Source organism: Dermacentor silvarum, chromosome 2 (genome assembly GCF_013339745.2).
Source record: "Dermacentor silvarum isolate Dsil-2018 chromosome 2, BIME_Dsil_1.4, whole genome shotgun sequence".
Lineage (NCBI taxonomy): Eukaryota > Metazoa > Arthropoda > Arachnida > Ixodida > Ixodidae > Dermacentor > Dermacentor silvarum.
Window position 1 is genome coordinate 191,635,395 of NC_051155.1, and position 18,972 is coordinate 191,654,366.

General features: G+C 45.6%; 1 protein-coding gene across 1 annotated transcript; it reads right to left on the minus strand.

Annotated features, from left to right (window-relative positions):
• Positions 1-2,704: 2,704 nt before the first annotated feature.
• On the minus strand, positions 2,705-17,913 carry LOC119442356 (lysosomal acid glucosylceramidase). The gene is made up of 10 exons (XM_037707203.2): positions 17,655-17,913; positions 14,165-14,350; positions 13,191-13,361; positions 12,969-13,102; positions 12,214-12,386; positions 11,053-11,296; positions 8,468-8,692; positions 6,964-7,127; positions 5,763-5,885; positions 2,705-2,920 (listed from the first exon to the last, which is right to left on the minus strand). The coding sequence occupies exons 1-10, from the start codon at positions 17,731-17,733 to the stop codon at positions 2,818-2,820; spliced, it is 1,602 nt and encodes a 533-aa protein (XP_037563131.1). The 5' UTR covers positions 17,734-17,913; the 3' UTR covers positions 2,705-2,817.
• Positions 17,914-18,972: the final 1,059 nt, after the last annotated feature.

The following is an 18,972-nucleotide window of genomic DNA, read 5'->3' on the forward strand; positions in this document are numbered from 1 at the left end:
GCCAGCTGTGGAAGAAGACGAGGAACGCGCGAGCAGGGGCACGAACGCGTCCCTTTGACCACGTGACGTGTGCAGTCAGGCACGCACTAGGCACACCTTTAGTAAGCCACAACCGTGGATCCGCAAAACGAATTGCCTTATTTGAAAATCTAGCTCTTTATTGGCTATGGGCTGTCCATGGAGAGGGCCCACGATGCGGCGGTCGGGCATGGCCTGACTGTCCCAACGTGGGAGCGGCCCGCTGCGAGCTGAGTCGCGTACCTCAGGACTTTCATTAAAATTTTGCATCCATCCATGCATCCTTATTGGATTGTGACCGTACTTTTGTTCTCTTAGGAGGCTTCAACTGCGTATGCGACGTGAATGACCGCTCGTTATACGTAACACTCATAGGGACAAAAGTAGTAAAGTGCTATTTAACATCACTCAAAATGCGGGGCTCATATATACAGGTGCATCGGGACAAACATCTTGCTCATATACGCACATGCAAGGAAGTTCGTACTCTCGACTCGATCGCGTATATGTTTTTTCATCGTTGATTTCTAGAAGTCTTCTATGCAAAACTCACCCTATTTCGTTCTCCGACCACTGTATGGTAATTGCACGACTAGGCGACGACACTCGTGCTAATTCCTGACCTCCAGTGGGCATTCTGTAATGTCAATTCTTCTATAATTTGTGATAGAATATTTACTGATCAGGTATGCTTATAACACTGAAAAATTGTTTATCTCTTGATTTGCCTCTATTTGCTGCATGGGATCTTTTTATGCATAAAATCAGATCAATTGTCATTGAACTTGTTTCTATTAAGTCGTTGTACAAAGAAATATGAAGAGCAGAAATTGTTGAAACGCCTTTATATTCTTTATGAGCTTGAATGTGAATCTCGTGGAACGTACTCTGATGACATTTGAATCGTTTGACGCAGTGCGCTATAGAGGCGCCCGTGTTCGGTCACGTAATAACCGCGCCTTGCGTTCTGAGAAGCCGACCCGTCAAGCTTTGATTGATGAACGTCGCCACGCTTCTGTGAAAGGTATGACCGACATGTATTCGAAAGACTCATTAGTAACTACATGACACGAGTGGTATTGTGCCTCAATTCAAAGACTTCTATTCGGCGCTCTTCAGTGGTGCTTCTGGGGACCAGAATACCAAACTTCTGCAGCACTTTGCGTCTTTAATAACTGACGAAGACTGTTCAGTGATTAGGGGTCCCTTTACTAAACAGGAGGTAGAGGTTGCCATTGATCAGTTACCCATGTCAAAAACTCCCGGTTCTGATAGCATTTCGGGTGAATTTTACAAAATCTTTAAGTCCATTCTTATGCCGGTTTTACTGAAGATATCTTTAACAAGTTTTGAATTAGAGGATTTACCAGGGTCTTTCACAAAAAGCCCCACAGTGTTAATACCTAAAAAACTGACAGAGAAAAATTACGTTCTGTTGGTGGTTATAGACCAATTACATTGTCAAACGTTGACTACAGAATTTTTGCTAAAAGACTTCGCTACGTTCAGAAAGGTCGCAATTCCCAAGTCGCTGGGATGTGCGTCCAGGGCGACGAGGACTGCATGGCGTTTCATTTCCTGCGTCAACCTGTACGCTTTCATCTTTGAACAAACTGCGCAGTATGAATGATAAGGGGTCAACCGACAAGAAGCCGCATGCCTATATAGATATGATGAGCCTGCTGGTGTCTATGGCGATAAGGAATAGTGTCCTCAAATACCTCGTGCACCCGGCATATGCTGGCTGCCTGAAACAACGCCCATACAAGGCAATGGGTAGTGCGTGTCGGCTGAAAAGAAAGCGATTTCTCTGCAGCGGAACGGTGGCACCATCTGTCTAAGCGCGACAGATTTTCCGACGCTTTGTTTTCTTTCTTTCTTTCCTTCCTTCCTTCCTTTCTCTCTTTCTTTCCTATTTCTTTTTTTCTTTCTTTTCTTGTTTCTTGCCGTAGCGGTGATAGACTGCATCAACTTTTAGTTGCAGTGACATCGCGAGTTGCCTGTATGTGACAATAGGCTAGGCCTTCATCCCTCGATATCGAAAACCGATCTCACGAAGACCGCCAAGAAAACGCCCGAGCTTTGCTGCCGAAGTGAGATAAAGCGTATCGAAAGCTACGGCACCATTTACTTCCCGTCAAAGGGACGAGTGGGTTAAAAATGGCTACCCGTTCGGGCTTAAGAGGGCCGATTTCTGACATGTTAAGTGATGACGTAATTTTCATTTCATCCGGAGCACGTGATGGCGAGCAGTCATTAGTAGTCATTAATCACCCAACGCGACTGCGCTGGGTTCGTCGTCGGCTTGTCTGCTGCGCCGCTCGGAAGTTTTAACACCCGGCCAATCCCGCAAAGGCTCCGCAGCTACTGTTGCCGTTGCAACGGCAACAACGTTTCCAGGTATCAAGGCCGAGAACCAAAGCCATCAAATGCGGCGAGCAGAAAGCGAGTGGCACAGGCTGGGAAAAGCTGTGGCAACTCCGGCGGCCAGTGGCACTCAGACGTACTACCACGAACCAAGCCACGTAGGACATGCTGCTCCCAGGATTAAAGTCCCGGCATGCGCATTTACCATGGTTGCCCAAATTAGAGCAGGTAGTGGACGGCGTCAGAAAAGGTTAGCTTGCGAAGGCTGGCTACCTGGCGTCATGCTCCCTCATTGTGTTTTTCTTACCTCCATGCGCGGTTCCTAATAAAGGCAGTAACGGCACGGGACATTTAATAGTGTAAAACAACTTTAATTTATCATTGTCAATTTCTTTTGGTCTGATCTTGTGACCGTTGTTGCATGGTCTGCTTCTACCACCAGACAAATGTGTTGATGGAACGTGGCGTGATGGTCTTCTTGTACGTCGTACCTCTAGAGGCGTCGTTCAGCTGCACCTTGCGCTCACTGTTGGTCCTGGAACGGAACAAAAAACTGAGCTATCTGTTCCTGTGAACTAAACTGTATACTTGAAATATCAAATACAAGCGGAGCCTGTCATCAGGTAAAAAAATGAAAAGAAGCTCCTCTGCGATCCTACAGATAACGGTCAGTGGACCGGAGCTATTGCTTACACCAGCAGCGCAACAGATACACCTATATTGCAGAACTACTAAAGCTATCGACGGCAACAGTCAACGACAACGAAAGAACTCTTCTCCTTAGCTTCCTTCTTTTCTGCGTTGAGAAAACCAAACTCGCACCTTATGCAAATAGAAAAAAAGAAATGAGCACAATACACGTAGAAACACACAAGAGTCGCACACTGGCTAGGTGTCAAGCGCTGATACCTAGCCAGTATCTGTAGTAAGCAACCTCTCTCTCTCTCTCTCCCCCCCCCCCCTCCATCTGCCTATCCACATGAATGGTAGAAAACTAGACAAAGTCTAGTTAACCTCCCTGCCTTTCCGTATCGCTCTTGTTCATTAGGAGTGATTAAAAAAGGCGCGGCTTCGATTTCTTGTTTTCTTCTTTTACTTTTTTACCAAGACGCCAGGTGGGTAGCCTGTCCAGCACTCTATGGTGCAATTTGGTTAATTCTAGACTATATTGAAGCTAATTACGCACCTAGCCTTAATTTTACCCATTCAAAGACTAATTCTCGCTTCTTGTCTCGTTGAGAGCTAGATTTTTATACCTTTTATACCTCGCTACGACGCTCTGTAGGCGCGAGAAGGCCGTTTATTAATTTTTTAACCAAGAATCCAGATAGATACCCAGACCCCACGTACGTCAAATCCGCGTGAAGTCGCCATAGAAGGCTTTGTCTTCAAGACGCTGAAGTTCGGCTCTTGCCTTATCCGGATCGTTCTCCGTATAGTCATGGTATCCTGTTATTACCGCTGTTTACCTTGATCCACGAACTATAATGTACCTAATCAAGAGCTACTCCGGGGCTGTCAACACCACTATAGCAGCAGTAGCTACATATCTTAATAGGTGCCAAGCATGCGACAGTGTTATGATATAGTATCATAAGTATGTTACCGTGTATAGTTGACGTGATCACCTCTCTCCCTACATTGTTTCTTTACCACCGGCCCAAGCGTAAAGCCTTATCTTTCAATACACGTGCTGCTTTGGATACAAACACAACCTGTGTCATTTTACTCCTTTTGGAGAGTAACTGAGTAACAGTAACTGAGTAACAGGGGAGTAACAGACGCATTCGTGCTTTTGGGGTGTAACTGCGATGGGATGAACTGTTAATCCTGATGCGGTCACTCCTTCAAGGACTAACAGTTGCTCTCTTCTGATGCTCCTCCAGGGAGTAACGGTCATTCTTTCCAATGCTCCTCACATAAGCAATTAACGAAATTAGTCATTTGTATGCAAATAAAAAATTATTGAGCTGAAAAAAAATCGTCCTAAAGGAGGATTCGAACTCACGTGCTCACGTTTACGAACCAGCTACTCTAGCGGTTTTCTCGTTTCCTTGGAACCTGCTGATTAACTGATTTATTGTTAATTTATTCATTGATAGCAATAGTGAAAATATTGGCAACAAATATTTTATTCAATTGTATTGACACTCCAGGCGCATTTCTGCCGTCGCCGTCCCCATCATCGTCGTCGCCGTGAGGTTCCGTGTAAATTCCAAGGGTGATAACACCGTCGCCGCTCGCCCTACGCTGTATGCGCGAGCGAAAGCGTGCGCGGGGAGCCGACGATCGCGGTTCAATCTCGCCCGCGCGAAAGAGAACAGTGGGCAGGAAACGCGCCGTCTTTCGTTGCGCGCGAGGCGCCCAACGTTGCGAGGCATCGATAGAAGGGGAGGGGGGGGGGGGGCGGTATTCTACTCTTGCTGCAACTGCGTATGAGGCGGCTGCGCGATCGGGCGGCCTTATCTTAAGAGCGATCTGAGTCAGGAGCAGGGTCTATAGGTGCGTCGGCAGCTCATAGCTTTGTGAGTGCTGAGTATTCTCGGCGCTCAGTTTTCGTTGAAGCGATATACAACAGCACGAAGGTCACTTTGCTCACTGCTGCTGGCGCGCTTCCTCACGCCAGCGTTTTGACAGCGACTGTCCGCGGTCATCGAGTGTGATGTGTTCATGTTTGCCTGGGCGCGATGACACCATGCTTGTTAATTTAGTTAGCAAGCGAATGTTTACAGGTTGATACGGCCGATAAAAGTACTATCCTTACTTCGTATGGCTCTCTGCTAATTTGCTATCGCAATCGATGCTTCGCCTTTCGGGCGAAACTACGACTTTTTTTCGTTAAATCTTGACTCTAGGCTCGTATGTTAACAACAATAAAAACACAATACGTGACACCTTATGTAACACGACAGCCCCAGCTACAGGTTGGCAGCGCTGTGTTGATTAAACTATTTCGCAAAGTTTTATTCGAGTTTACAGTCGTCAACCGAATTCCCCAAGCTTTTACCAGAGCATATTTCATATCAGGAGCTGGCTTCAGTTTTTTTATGTGGCTATTTGCAGCCTTCTGTGGTGGGTATTCTGGACCACCAAGGAGCCGCAAAGCCTTGAGAATAATGTAGATGCGAAGCGTACAACGTCATACAGAATAATGATCATATAGCAACAGTCCACACAACATATGCTGTGTAGAGCAGAAACGAGCAAATATAGAGGCTGCATGCAGGTTCGTATGAACATAACGGCACATTCGTCTAATAAGAGCCAGCAACATGGTGATTAACTGGTACATGCACCAGCGCACGATTGATAAACGATATTGATAAATGATAAATGACTGATGAACACAAATGCTCTCGTTGTAACTGTTAACTTACGGATTAAGCAAAATTGCGACCGTGGCTCCTTCGGGGGTCTTGAATGCCCCAAATTCCAGAGCGTAGCCATCTCCGCTTTCCTGTCTAGACGCAACTCGCATGCTTCCACGTGGGAGGAACTTCCTAAAAACATTGGAAGAAATAAATTATCTTGCACGCTGCAGGCCAATTCAACAACTTCAGTTAATTTTTTGTCACTGGCGTGAAAGAGACGCGCTACAACCAGGAAGGAAGACGAGAAAGAAAATGGCATTTGCACATTTTTTTTTTTTGCCAGTGCAATCAAACTTTTTACCTGGCACATTCTCAGTGCACTGTTTGTTTGTTTTTTTGTATGAGCACACTTTTAATAAAGAATTTCACAAACGGTGACCGGAAAAGAACAATTTTCCAACTTAGTGTGTGTGTGTGTTTTATACGTTGTTTGATTTCGATAACTCGTACAGGATAAAGGAAAGATGGGTTGCTCCTCTCTGCACGCTGTTGTCACGAGTTCATGCCGTATGGCGAAAAAAAATCAGTTTTATCAAACCCAAAATGTGTCTTTATTAAAACCCATCAGCTCCTTGTGCTATAGATCCATACTGGGTATTGATTTCGAGGATGTTCCACACGTACTCGACAATAGTCAATACACCGAACTTTGGTGCCTATTGCGATGGTGTGGACCGGATTTTAAACAGCCTACTTAGGTGTAAAACTTAGGCCTGGATAATGTAGTGATGCTATTCCAAAGCTATTCTTTTCTTTTTCTTTTTTTTTTTTTTTTTTTGCTTCGTCCACAGTTGGAGCGACGATCCACCATCGCCATCACCGGGATGGGCTGATCGTGAGCAGTGGACTACGAAAGGACTAGAATCAAGCCGAAGTAATCTTCATTTGAGTTCGGCTCAGATATCCAGAGTGGTCAAAACGGTGCACGTTGCGGTTCGGCTGTATCAGGCAATTGCAAATGATACACTCAAAGGACCGTATAGCTGTATACACTGTACAGGTGTACAGTCTAGACTCTACAGCTGTATAGGAGTGTATAGCTGTGTGTAAGTATTGTATAGCTGAATGATGAGAGCGTGCGGCAGCTGCATGGCCGCGCTCCTCTATTGGGTGGATTTATCAGCGTGCTTAACGAGGGCATCACCTGACTATCTGCTTTTTACACATAACTTCGAAGTTGTATATAATGCCTTTACAGCATGCTTACGTGAAGTGCGCCAGTGCGTAGTACATAGGCTGCTTGTAGAACTCGCGTGCGTCAGCGTCCACGATGATGGGCGAGTCGACGAAGTTTTGAACCCAGTTCGGCCCACCCTGCTTGTCCAAGGCAAGGTTCCAATCCACCCACCCGGTCACCCAATGTTGCAGATCCTGTGGCAGAATTGCGTGTGCCCGGAGGCACCATTGGTCATCGTGTCACTTACAGTTTATCCTAATTTACAGTTTATCCTGACAGAGTGGCGTAAATATTTAGTACGTCGAGATGGCAAGCGGGCCACATAGCATATTGTGGTTTTTAAAGCATTGCTTGGTATGGCAATAGAATTTTATTTGCGGTTTTTCTTGTGATAGTAGCACTTGTTTCAGGCGATCGCAGTTTGCTTTGACACAGAGATACGATTACCCAAGAAATTATGAAAGCGTACTTTATAGAACAGAACGTCAATAGACGCGTAAGCCAAGCTCCCTTAAAATAATTACATAGGGAATTACATAGTTTTCTGTTGCTCAATACGTGCTACATAAAAGTGTTTTCCACATACAAAATTGCCGGGCGAGTGGCCGCTCGAGGCACTATGCATGGATGTATTCGCGGGCTTCTCTCACGCTCGGAAAAACCTTTATGTAGCACGCATTGAGCAACAGAAAGCAGTATCGGGAGTTTTTCATATTGCTTTACAATTTTCTCACTGACACTTTTCATCTAATTATAATATTTGAGAAGTTTATTAATTAATTAAGACTAATTATGTAATTAGGCGAAAAGCAAAAAATAATCTGAGTATCTCCGAGCGACGACAAACAACATTACCTTGGTTCTGTTCAGCTACATAGAATTTGCATATTGTTAAATACTGGTGCATGATGGTTGGGATGTCCTGTATCTATGCAACTTCAGTTCAATGAAAATCGACAAACCAATCACATACGTGTGTACCAACTGTCTGCCTCAGCGATATAGCCGCCTTATCGTGTTCAGTACGCAGCAGACATTATAAATTATTCACGCCTAGTTATAATATTTTAACCACTGTACGGCACTGCCGCGTATTTCTTCTACAGTTGCACCTGATCACGCCACAATCAAACCGTGTGACATACGATAAATAATGCTCATTACCACTTTTTTTTTCACAATTTGTTTTCTAAAGACTAGCTTTTTGCAACAGTGCGTTACACAGTCACCGCATGACTAGAGTCAGCCGCTAACACTTTCAGTAACGCTAGGGTTGTGTATTTTGTACCTTTCGACGACTCACTGATCACTTCCCCCTTCCCCAGTTTCGCGCAATACCTCGAGTAATTTAATTATTCCGTCGGTTTCCTACGATGTCTCTCCTGTCCCACCCGTCTTGCACGCATATGCTGCATTTTTGGATGATCGTAAAAGGTTCGGAAATATTCGGGTGTTTTGTTCAATTGTGGTTCAGCTTGCATTCTGCAGCACAACACGAACGGAATTCATGCGGCACGAGATGCCGCGGGTTTACCTCGAGAATGTCGTGGGAATAGTTTTCTGCGCGGTCCCAACTGCCGAGCTGCACCTTCTCCTTGATCCACGGTTTGTCGCCCATGCACGCTTCGGTGGCGAGGATGAACTTGTCCGGGAACGCGTCGTGCGTTTCGTCCAGCCTGGCGGGGTCTGTCTCAGAGTCCATGTACCAGTGCACGGCGACACCGGCAACGTACTTTGCCGCATCCTTGTCCCTCAGTACCTACGGGAAGCGCAATACTGCCTTGCGCCATTTGAAAATCCTTAAGCACCAAAGTCTATATTCATAAGCACCAACACGCACGAGATAAAAAAAAATCGGTGCTGTCTTTGCGGACCAGTAATACCTTCAAGTATCCCATTCGATACACTTCAGCAAACCAAACAGTGGGATACGACGCGTACGGTAGGAAGAGAAATGTTAGCAAAAACTATAGCTTCGCTGGTACGAATGCAACAACGTAAATTCGAACGATCATCTTGGTGGGTGGCAAACATTAGGGAAATACATAACTGATTACATAAGGGGAGGCTCAGTCTAAAACTTAAGACGCTTTCGGTACTGCAGGTTCTCAAAGCTTTGTGTTTACAAGCACAAAGGTTCATTAAGATACCAGAGGCTCCTTCGAATACATCACCGAACTTTTAAAGGAGATTGCGCTAAAGCCAACCTTCTCATAGTTTCTGTCACATATGCGGTCACATGGGCATTGCTTTGGGCCAATAGAGCTTCCAAGGAAGGGGATCTATGACGTTTCGACTTCTATCTACCAGGTTGGTCTCAGGTTGACCGCGCTGCCTTCGCGTTTATTCCCAGCAACATGATTGAGGGAGGCTTTTTAAGCATGAAATGCTTTTAGCTGCCGTTGTCGGTGACCTTCAAGTGACCTTGAGCCTAAAGCCAGAGTCGTTATCCGGGAACTCAAACGAGAACATCCGGGCATCTTTGCGAGAACAAAACGAGATCATCCGGACAACCAGCCAAAAGTTAGGAAATGCGGTCTCTGGCCCCCAACCATCTCTACCGGACCACATTACATACACTACAGTTACTGCCCAAACAAATTACAAAAAATATTGCTTCCGAGTTCTTCCTAATTTGTCAATTCCAATAGCGACGTTCAAAAGGCAGATACAGGGCAACATACACTTGATTGTCATCTTCTGGCGCTGAGACAGGGTTGCCTGAGCTCTTTTCAACGTCGGCGGTTCGTGGGTTCCGTGGCGCGGGTTTGCGCCGGCTCGAGAGATAGCGCCACGCTGCGTAACCAAGTCGGCAGCGTCCGGCGCGCCGCGGATCGCTGTTTGGCTGAGACGAGACTGTACTTACATTGTACTGAAAGCTTCCCACGGCCACGGGTGTGGTGGGGTGTGCGTTGCGAACATGCGCTACAGCCATTTTAAGATTGTGGCTAGTATCAACTCCAATCAATCAGCTTTGCCGGTAGCTATTTGATGCTTACATATCTACTCTCGATTACCGTAGAGCCAGAATTTTTTTTGTCAACTAAACGAAACTTTATTTACATATTAAGGTTAAGACAGAAAGCAAAATATCCGACATCTCAGCACTTCTTATGAGCTCTGAATGCGAAAGCATTAATGTCCAATTGAAGGCCGCTCAGCAGTCCTACGAGTAATGAATTTTGTGCGGGCAAATGAACGCGTTGAGACACTTGGCGCATTTTGATTTGACCTTACCGAGGCGCAGTTAGAACGCAAGCGAGAGCTTGCGCAGATAAAGAATGCGTGGATAACACAGGCTTACGAGGGCGAGAGCGAGGGTGACGTAGCGCCGCGGCCCTCTCCTCTTACACAATAGGGCCGCAGAAGGTGTTCCCCTTCGCTCATTTTGCACTGTAGAGGCCCGAGCCAGCAAGCGCGAGCCAGCGTCATGAGTGCGACGTGGCGTCGCAGTCAATGTGAACGCGCTCGTGACGTGGCATCGCAGCCGATGGCATCTGTAGCAGCGAAACCGGTTTTTTTTTCTCAATGGGCTATTTGACGCTTTCGCATCAATAAAAAAGAAGATATTTTGAAGGAAGAAGTTTAAGGTCAGGCAATAACGGGAGAAGCGATCTTCCTCGCGATTTGTCACATCATTCCACAGCTGTCGCTGTCCCTTTTTTTTTTTTTTTTTTTTTTCACTGCGGGGAATTCAGGGCCAATCAGTAAGTTCATGTGGCATGTCGTTCTTTCACCTTGTTGTCGGTTTGCGCGTAGTTCTATAAGGTGTTTCGAGGAGTGACCTGATGCAAAAGAAGGGGCACACAAGCTTGCACGCGGCGCGGTGCTCTTCCTGGGACTGGCCGTCAGGGCGGCTGGGTACACTTAAAGATTCGGCCGACTCTGCTCAGGCTGGTAGTGCTTCTTTCTTAGTACTTGTCAGTTGCGAACGGCATACACTGCATTGATGAGAGTGGCAATGTGGCTTGTTGGTAAGGATCACCTAATTGCTGTATCAACAATGTCTATATTGTTACATCCTCTAACTTGTTGTAGTTTTTAGCCGCTGCTAGCACGATTCGCTTGGGATAAGGTGACAAATGCAGAAGCACGTTACTCACACGTCTGACGACTTACCATATTGGCCCAGAATGGAAGCAGCACCCGCATGTCATCCAGAATCATCAGCGCGATCTTGTCCGGCCCGTAGCCGGCATTTTCCAAGGCCGGTCCTAGGTCCAACTTGATGAAGTCCCGCTGGATTGCGGGCGTAAACCCCATGCTCTGGAATGCGTAGTTTGGGTCGAAACCCGCCGTGGGCTCGTTCTCAGCCGTCAAGCCCCAGAACTTGACGCCGTTGCGCTCGTATTCTTGCAGGAACCTAAGTTTTGAGCTTGAATATAGTTTCCGATAATACGCGCAGCCATTGCACGAATTGTAATGTGGAGAAAAAAAAAGAAGAGCTCTTAGTCAAGCAATGCGGCTCTACAGAATTACTGATCAAAAACCAGCGATGAGGAGGCACTTTCGAATTAAAGAAGATCATGCCACCGTAAAACCAAACTCTCTCAATACTATTTTACTGCCCAAAATTAGTAATGTCTTCGGGAATAGATACTGAGCGCCCATAAAACCACTCTGTTGTGTAACGCGCTATAGAAGCCTTAGATCTCTCTCATGATTAATCAATGAAGGAGGAATACACTTCATTTTCTGCCCCCTGTCCAGACTAAGACACGGTGACACTGCGTCTTATCACTGTATTGTAGGGCGCAACTATGACCATATATGTGTCGTGTGGCATATGTTATAGGGCTTTGAGCGTAGCTAGAGCAATTGCAACAAGCTCCGTCGGCATGAATTGTGGAGAAAGTCAAATTTATAATTTATCCTGTCGAAGGCTGTGATCAAAGCAGCGGACAGTCATCGGCAGAAGCGAAGAGTGAGTGTGTGCTCCCAGATCCTTCTTGCGACGCAGAAAGGGGCCTTTTCACGACTTGCCGTCTCGTTTATTTACAGTAATGTATCTTGTCTAATATTGAAATGAAGCAAGACGTCATGCGATAGCAGGAAAAAGAACTTTAAGGAAGTAATGAAAGGTGCAGTTCCCAGCTACGCACTATGGTCATTGTCGTTACTTTATGGTAGAAGTAATGTGACTGAGGAGTAAGTGTTTGTCTACAATTCCGTGGAACGTTGTCTTTGTAGAGGTTCTGGGGAGCTATCACCGCGTGAAAACTTTCCAGTTCTTGATCAAGGAATGGTTTACATTGTATGAAGCGTCAACTGTGGGAGCACCTGACAAAGTAGTTTGCCCAGGTCTTGTAGTATGGTCCACCGGGATGCCCGATAAGAAAGCCGCCATGATTAAGCTGTCCATTGGTTTTCATCCATGCTGGGCCGCTCCAGGGGCTGGCGAACATCCATACGGCATGCTTGGACACATTTAATGCTCGTTTGATGTACGGGATCTGGAGGGAGAGAAGATACAGACAAATTCTGCTACACTCAGCGGGCGAACTTTGAAAGCTTTTTTTTTTTTTTTTCATTCTTAAGAACTGTTTATCAATGCCTCTCCTGTTATTGCAAACTTCTATAGACCGGGCGAACTGCTTTGCGATTGCGAGCCGAGATCGAATAAGAAAATTGGCATCTGTAGGGTCCGTCACAACGTTTTGTAAGCAGCCAGTGCGTGTGTACCATCGGTTTTCTGCCCCGAACTCATGGTCTTCCTTAACATTCATTGTGCACTGGCTATAATTACCATGCATAAGGTAAGGTATGGCAATGACCATGACCACACGTTTATGAAAGCCCGGCTGCTTAAACGGGCACTATAAACAAGAGAACTTAACGCAATATAATGGCATTGAATAGTTCCCCATGGGGACGAGCGTTGTCTCTTTCCTTCTTTTTTTTATCTTAGCAACCATGCACCAACCAGCTCATATAAACACAATTGCACTGAGTGGTGTACAGTATTTCGGGTACATAGCAGCAAATGTAGTCTCACAAGGCATCCCCATAGTTTCCTACAAGGAGCCGAAACGAACCTTTAGCTCGAAATCTTCCTCGGCAAGAGAAAAGTTCGCCAGAGAGAAATCGCCGGGCGTGTCCGCGTAGGTGTACTGTCGCACTGAGAAATCGCAGCTTGCCATCGGCACTCGGCCAATGTTGTAGGACAGCCCTGTACAGTTGGAGAATAGTAGGAACGTAAACAAGTAACAGTAAGTCTCAGCTGCGAGATTTACCACACATTGGTTACATGGGTATACCTTTGTCGGTGTAGTATGATTGGATGACATCTTCCTGCATGCTTTTCGGCAGAGACTTGATGTTAATGCCCGCGGCGTCTGTAAAGGCTCCGCCAAAGCCGTAGATTGTCTGGTAAGTTTTGGACGTGTCGACGACTATAGTTACAGTGTCGTCGTGACTGCGCGAAGAACCTAAAATTGTAAAAAAGAAAAAGTTATTGCACAAAATTTGTACTGGGTTTAGACGTCACAATAAACCTGCGTAAACACAATATAAATTAATTGAGGGATTCCCGCGGAAGACACAATATGGAGAGGAGATTAAAGAAAGCTCCTTATTTAAGTGCACAGAATTCTGCTGGTGTGTATGTAGCCGCCTCAGTAGCCCACATCAGGAAATGAATCGGCGACGTCCCAGTAGCCATAGGAGAAAACGATTACGGGGCACACCTGGAACTACAAACCTAAATCTTTACTGCCAGTAAAATGACCTATAAATTGTCCAGCAAAGTTCCTGGTACACTCGCCATACCACGTACCCACGCCAAACCAACTAAAAGAAAGGAAAAGAAAAAAATTGAAGATGCGTTATGAGGAAGCATATTTCTTAGTAGCCAAACAATTATGTAGCTAAAAATAATTTGTTCTTATGGATACAATCGGATCATCTGAACGTTTCTAACATTACGTTTAGCTACGGTACCGGTGTTATCAGTGGGCTGCAGTTCGGCGAGCCTCCGGTTGCCTTTACTGCGTGTTCATTATTTAATTTTTCCTTTCGTCAACATTGCCGTCTTCTTATAAGTGAAAACGGCTATAATTCAACATGTTTATCACATCATTAACTAGCAACAGTTCCTATTACCCTCTGTAATAAGTACTTTTATGGTTATAACATCCTGGCGATTGTGATGTTGTCTCTCACCGAGAAGTTGACATAAGCTTTATGTGTTCATCGTTATAATCAAAATTTAGGCGGGAACACATGGTGATACCTGACTGCACGTCGAAGCTGCCTGTTGTCTTAGCAAACCTGAGTCCAGCCTTGTTGCTCTCGAAAACAAGGATCTGTCCCTGAGGGGCCGGGCTCACTTCCCCAAGGTAATCGCAGTACGTGGTGTTGCACACGCACACCACGCTGCCTTTGCCGTAGTCTCTGGGTTGACATTGTGACCAGGCGCCTGGGCGGTGAAAGCATGCAGACAAGGTTCAGCGATAACACAATGGCTTATATTTTTGTGAACACCGCAGTACATTAAAAAAAAAACACGCCCAACTTATCCTAAATGAATTCCTCATTTGTTGTCTCTCTCTCACACACGCACACATGCACACACGCACGCACACACACGCACGCACACACACACGCACACACACGCACATGTACACGCACACGCACACACACCCACACACACGCACAAACATGCACCAGCTAGCCAGCCTGCCAGCCCACGTTGTCACATTCCGCGATGTTGTCGAATTCTGTCAGGCTTGCGTTTTGAAGCAAGATAGCAAGGTGGGCGAGTTGGTTTGAGCCAATCAGACAAGCCATAGCAGCCATGTGGGCCAATCAGGGCTGACAAGATGGTGAACTGAACAATATGACGGAATTTGAGAGTGGCACGGTCCAGAGTAACACCGCCTGGCCAGCCAGCCAATAAAGGAAACGAGGATGCTTGCTAGCCAGCTGTTGTCGTCCTGATTAGCTCATTTGGTAGACGGGCTACAGTGCTTAACCAACACCGCCTAGATCTATAGGTGGTGTTGGCTTATCCGATAACACCGCGAGTAATCCCCTGAAGGCCGAGTTCTTGTTCCACTGCAAAGCTTTCTTCACGAGGGACGTGGATGTACCTATTGGCTTTATAGCATCGTGCTGCGTTCACGTGGATGAGTTTTTGCGTATTATTGAATATGTATACAAAACGATTGGTAGATCCCATGCATATGTGGGAGTCGGTGTTCACCGAAGATTTCTTTGATGTTTACGCAAATGGTATGCAAATGTAACCCTAATTATTGCAATGTCCATGCAAATGTAACGTGACAAAGGAAATTCAACACAGGGATGCAAATATTTCGATGTAGGTTCGGCGTCCGTTTCAGCGTGAAACAAACGCACATTAAAGTTATTAGACTCAACGCACGTGTCTGTTGGCCGTTTGCAGTGTATGTCATTACCACATTCACCAGACATTTTTTTTTTTCTGAAGTGCGACTTCAACTAGAACCATTTGGCGTGGTTGCACGGGCGTGGTACCAATCGAACTTGTGCTTCGCATTTTCTCGAGTCTTCTCTTGTTCTTGGTGTAATTGCTGTTGGCACAATGATGAGAAGAGTCGTGCGTGTCGAGAAATACGAGACGTAATGAGTAACGTTCAACGCCTCGGACCCTCTGGCGAACACGTGGGCATTGAATACGTCGTTAATGATTACTGGCTTTAGGATAACAGCTTAACGAGACAGAAACCGAAGATCTCTTTATGAAGGTCGGTAACCACGGGTATTCCGGTTTATACAAGCCGACGTTATAAAGTGTCCGTGTAGCGAACTTGTCGTATCCAAGGATCACTGCACTTTGTGCATAAATGCAGGTTGAGAAACGATACTCCATCGCCGCCCATGGCAGTCGTGTGTCGTGGCACGTCCCGCTTCTTGATATATATAGCGTTTACCACGCTGCTCAACGTGGGTCATGGCCATCAAGAGTCGGTGTTTCGCTTCGATTTTACGTGCCGGCATATTCTCGCGTTCTGCATCACTCTTAGCAGCTCAACGAAGGCGTTCTTATTCCCACCCGATTCTTCTTTCGGGCCTCCGTCCTCTTCCGCGCGCAATGCACGATTTGGTTCAATTTTGTGGTTGACGTGTTTTGATGTATTGTAACTGACATCGACACTCAGCGGATTGCTTCCGTGATTGATCCTCACACCATGACATTCACCCACTACGGGGAAAGCCGGTGGTTAAAAGGGGAAGGGGAGAGAAAACTTATGAGAGAAAGTACGGCCGGGTAAGGTGGAGATTCTACAAATAATATTTCAATCGACTAACTTTAGAGATAATTAAAAAAAAGAAACGCGTAATTTTCATATACACAGCCGATTCGGTGGTACTAAAACGATTTGGAAAATGATTGACATGTTTGTGAAGGGTATAATTGATTATTCGGGAAGTTACCGCGGTACTCTCCTTGTGACGTCCCAGAGGTATTCACAAATGGCCATGCAGACGTTCCTATGCCGAATGCAGAGGCCCCGAAGGAGAGCATATACTGAGTATTTACAGAAGTACTTTACTGCTGGAATGAAATCTTGAAATACATGTTTTACGTGGCCTTCACTTGCTGCCTTTTGTTGCACTGCGCCGCAAGCTACCGAAAGCCACGACGCTATCCGACGGTGTCATCCCTATGCCTTAGCGTCGCATAGAGGCAACCAACAGGAGTGGCCTATGGGGAGTATATGTATAAGCGCGGGCGATGGGCTTTTATCTATTCGGCAAGCATCCAGCACCCACAAAGTCGGAGAAAAGGTAAAGAAAGCTTTGCTTGAAGACTAAGACAGTAGAAGCAAAGATTGGACAAATATTAACTTAACGTTATTCAGACGAAAAGAGACTCGGAATGACAGCATGACACTGTACAGCAAGCGCGAAACGCCTTTCTACTACTTTATAGCCTGGCTGAAAGCAAGCTCTTCCACCAAGGATGGCTGCTATATGACAAACCACTAAAATGGCTGGAAAAAAAAAAGTCAGTAGTGGGAATAAAAATGCGCTGAAGAACTTGTGTGTCGTGGACACATGTAAAAGGGTCCGCTCGAAGAAAATTATCGCAACTTGTGGCGTAGAAGATAAAACTGCTACATGACTGGATGTCCAAAAAAAAAGAAAAACACAAAATGACTTACATACGAGCACATATTCTAAATTGTCATGGATGCTTCCACCGCAAAACCAAAAACAAAGCTTGTATTATACATTTTGTTCCTGTATTGCTTCGACAAATTTTCTTGATGTCTGACTTCTGACAATTAGCGATACCTTGTTTAGTAGATAAATTACGCTATTTAAATAAGAAATTTTACATACCAAAACCACTATCTGATTTTAAGGCACGCCGTAGTGGAGGACTCCGGATTAATCTGGACCACCTGGGGTTCTTTAACATGCCACCTAAATCTAAGTACACGGGTGTTTTCTGCATTTCGCCCCCATCAAAATGCAGCCACCGTCGACGGGTGTTTAGCAGATTGAGAACATTATTCAGCACTTAACATTCGGTTGCTGAGAAATATTTGGTCCGTTTTGATTATTCGAAAATACCGAATAGTTTCTTTCCGAATACGAATACCAATAGTTGGCATGTAGCATTCGATCCTTATTCGAAACGTCGAACATTTTCCCACCCCTACTCTTCTTTTATCGAGTACTTCAGAGTGACCACGTCATGCATTTACTTTCACAGTTGACGGACAACTCACCTTGGATGTAGACGACCAAGACGATTAGTGCGAGGATTTCCACGGACAATAATGCTCTGGTTGCTGTAAAATCCTTCATTTATGCCTTAATTGTCCTTCACTTTTTTCCTCGAAAATTTGCAGTGATGAAATAATTGAACAATTAAGTTAAAATGTCAGCCATTGGCTAAGTTCAGTGCTCTTCAGGAGAAGATGCATTCAAACGCAACGCTCCAGCTGTGGTCTCGGGTTGTAGCCTCACTCATACGCCTACCACTCAGGAAGACGGCGGAGAGATGCGATTAGATATAACCAGCCGGCAGACAGGATCAGCTGAAGCGAGTTGTTTTGAAGTGAGCCTCTCGACAGGTCGCGATAACTGAAATGGGTGTATTGCTGAACTTGAAGCCGGATCGACTGGCATCCCACATATATTGAAACACTATGCGTGCATTGGCGCGCTGTCAAATGAATGATTTACAATGAAATGCGTGAAGCTGAGCCAGATAATAAATCCGACGCCGCATAACCAGAGCGGATGCCAAAAACACAAGTTTCATTGAACGTGCTCCACAAAACGCACCCCAATATCCGTGGACGCGCACTGCAATCGCGACCGCTTTCATCCGCGAGTCAGCATTGCCACAAAGTGTTTTCCAATCGCGCTAAGACGCCGAACGGATAAGTTGGCAAAGATTTAAAACACGAAGTGACGTACGTTTATTCACGATCGCCCCACTATATTAGAAGCAATAATTGTAGAAATCCATCCAGCTAACTTGCTAGAGTCTAAATGACGCGAAGCTGTCATGCGCGGTGAATAAAACCTCGTTTGAAATGTGCTTGTGCATGTGTTTGTTCTTCAAGGTAAATGCAAATTAATCTTTCAAGGACGTATGCGTCAGGTTTCTTGTTAAGTCAAACGCAGACACCTTAAACGGTGAAATGCAGCATGCGAAGACGTCGGGTTACCGTTCAGATAGTATATGACGCTTAGCTTCACGTTTTGCTTGGATCTCTTGTTCACGCTTGACAGCACGCTTTACTGCATATAGAATTATTTCCTGCTCTGTGCTCCGCTTCTTCTGAGCTGCTTTCGCCTCTTCTGTTAAGATGCGCTTTGGACCCACTCCTATGAGGAAACTATAGAACTCCGCCTTACTGCACTCAGTGTTACATGCACGAAAACGACGCGTATCTCCAACTAGTGTCGCATACACCCGGCTATCAAATACGCAAATGGTATCTGGCTCCGCCAGACCTCTCCAACTTGATAAGCTATCAAGATGCAGCACACTTTTTCGCATGTGTTTTTCTGTCCTTACGTGCCGTCACACCT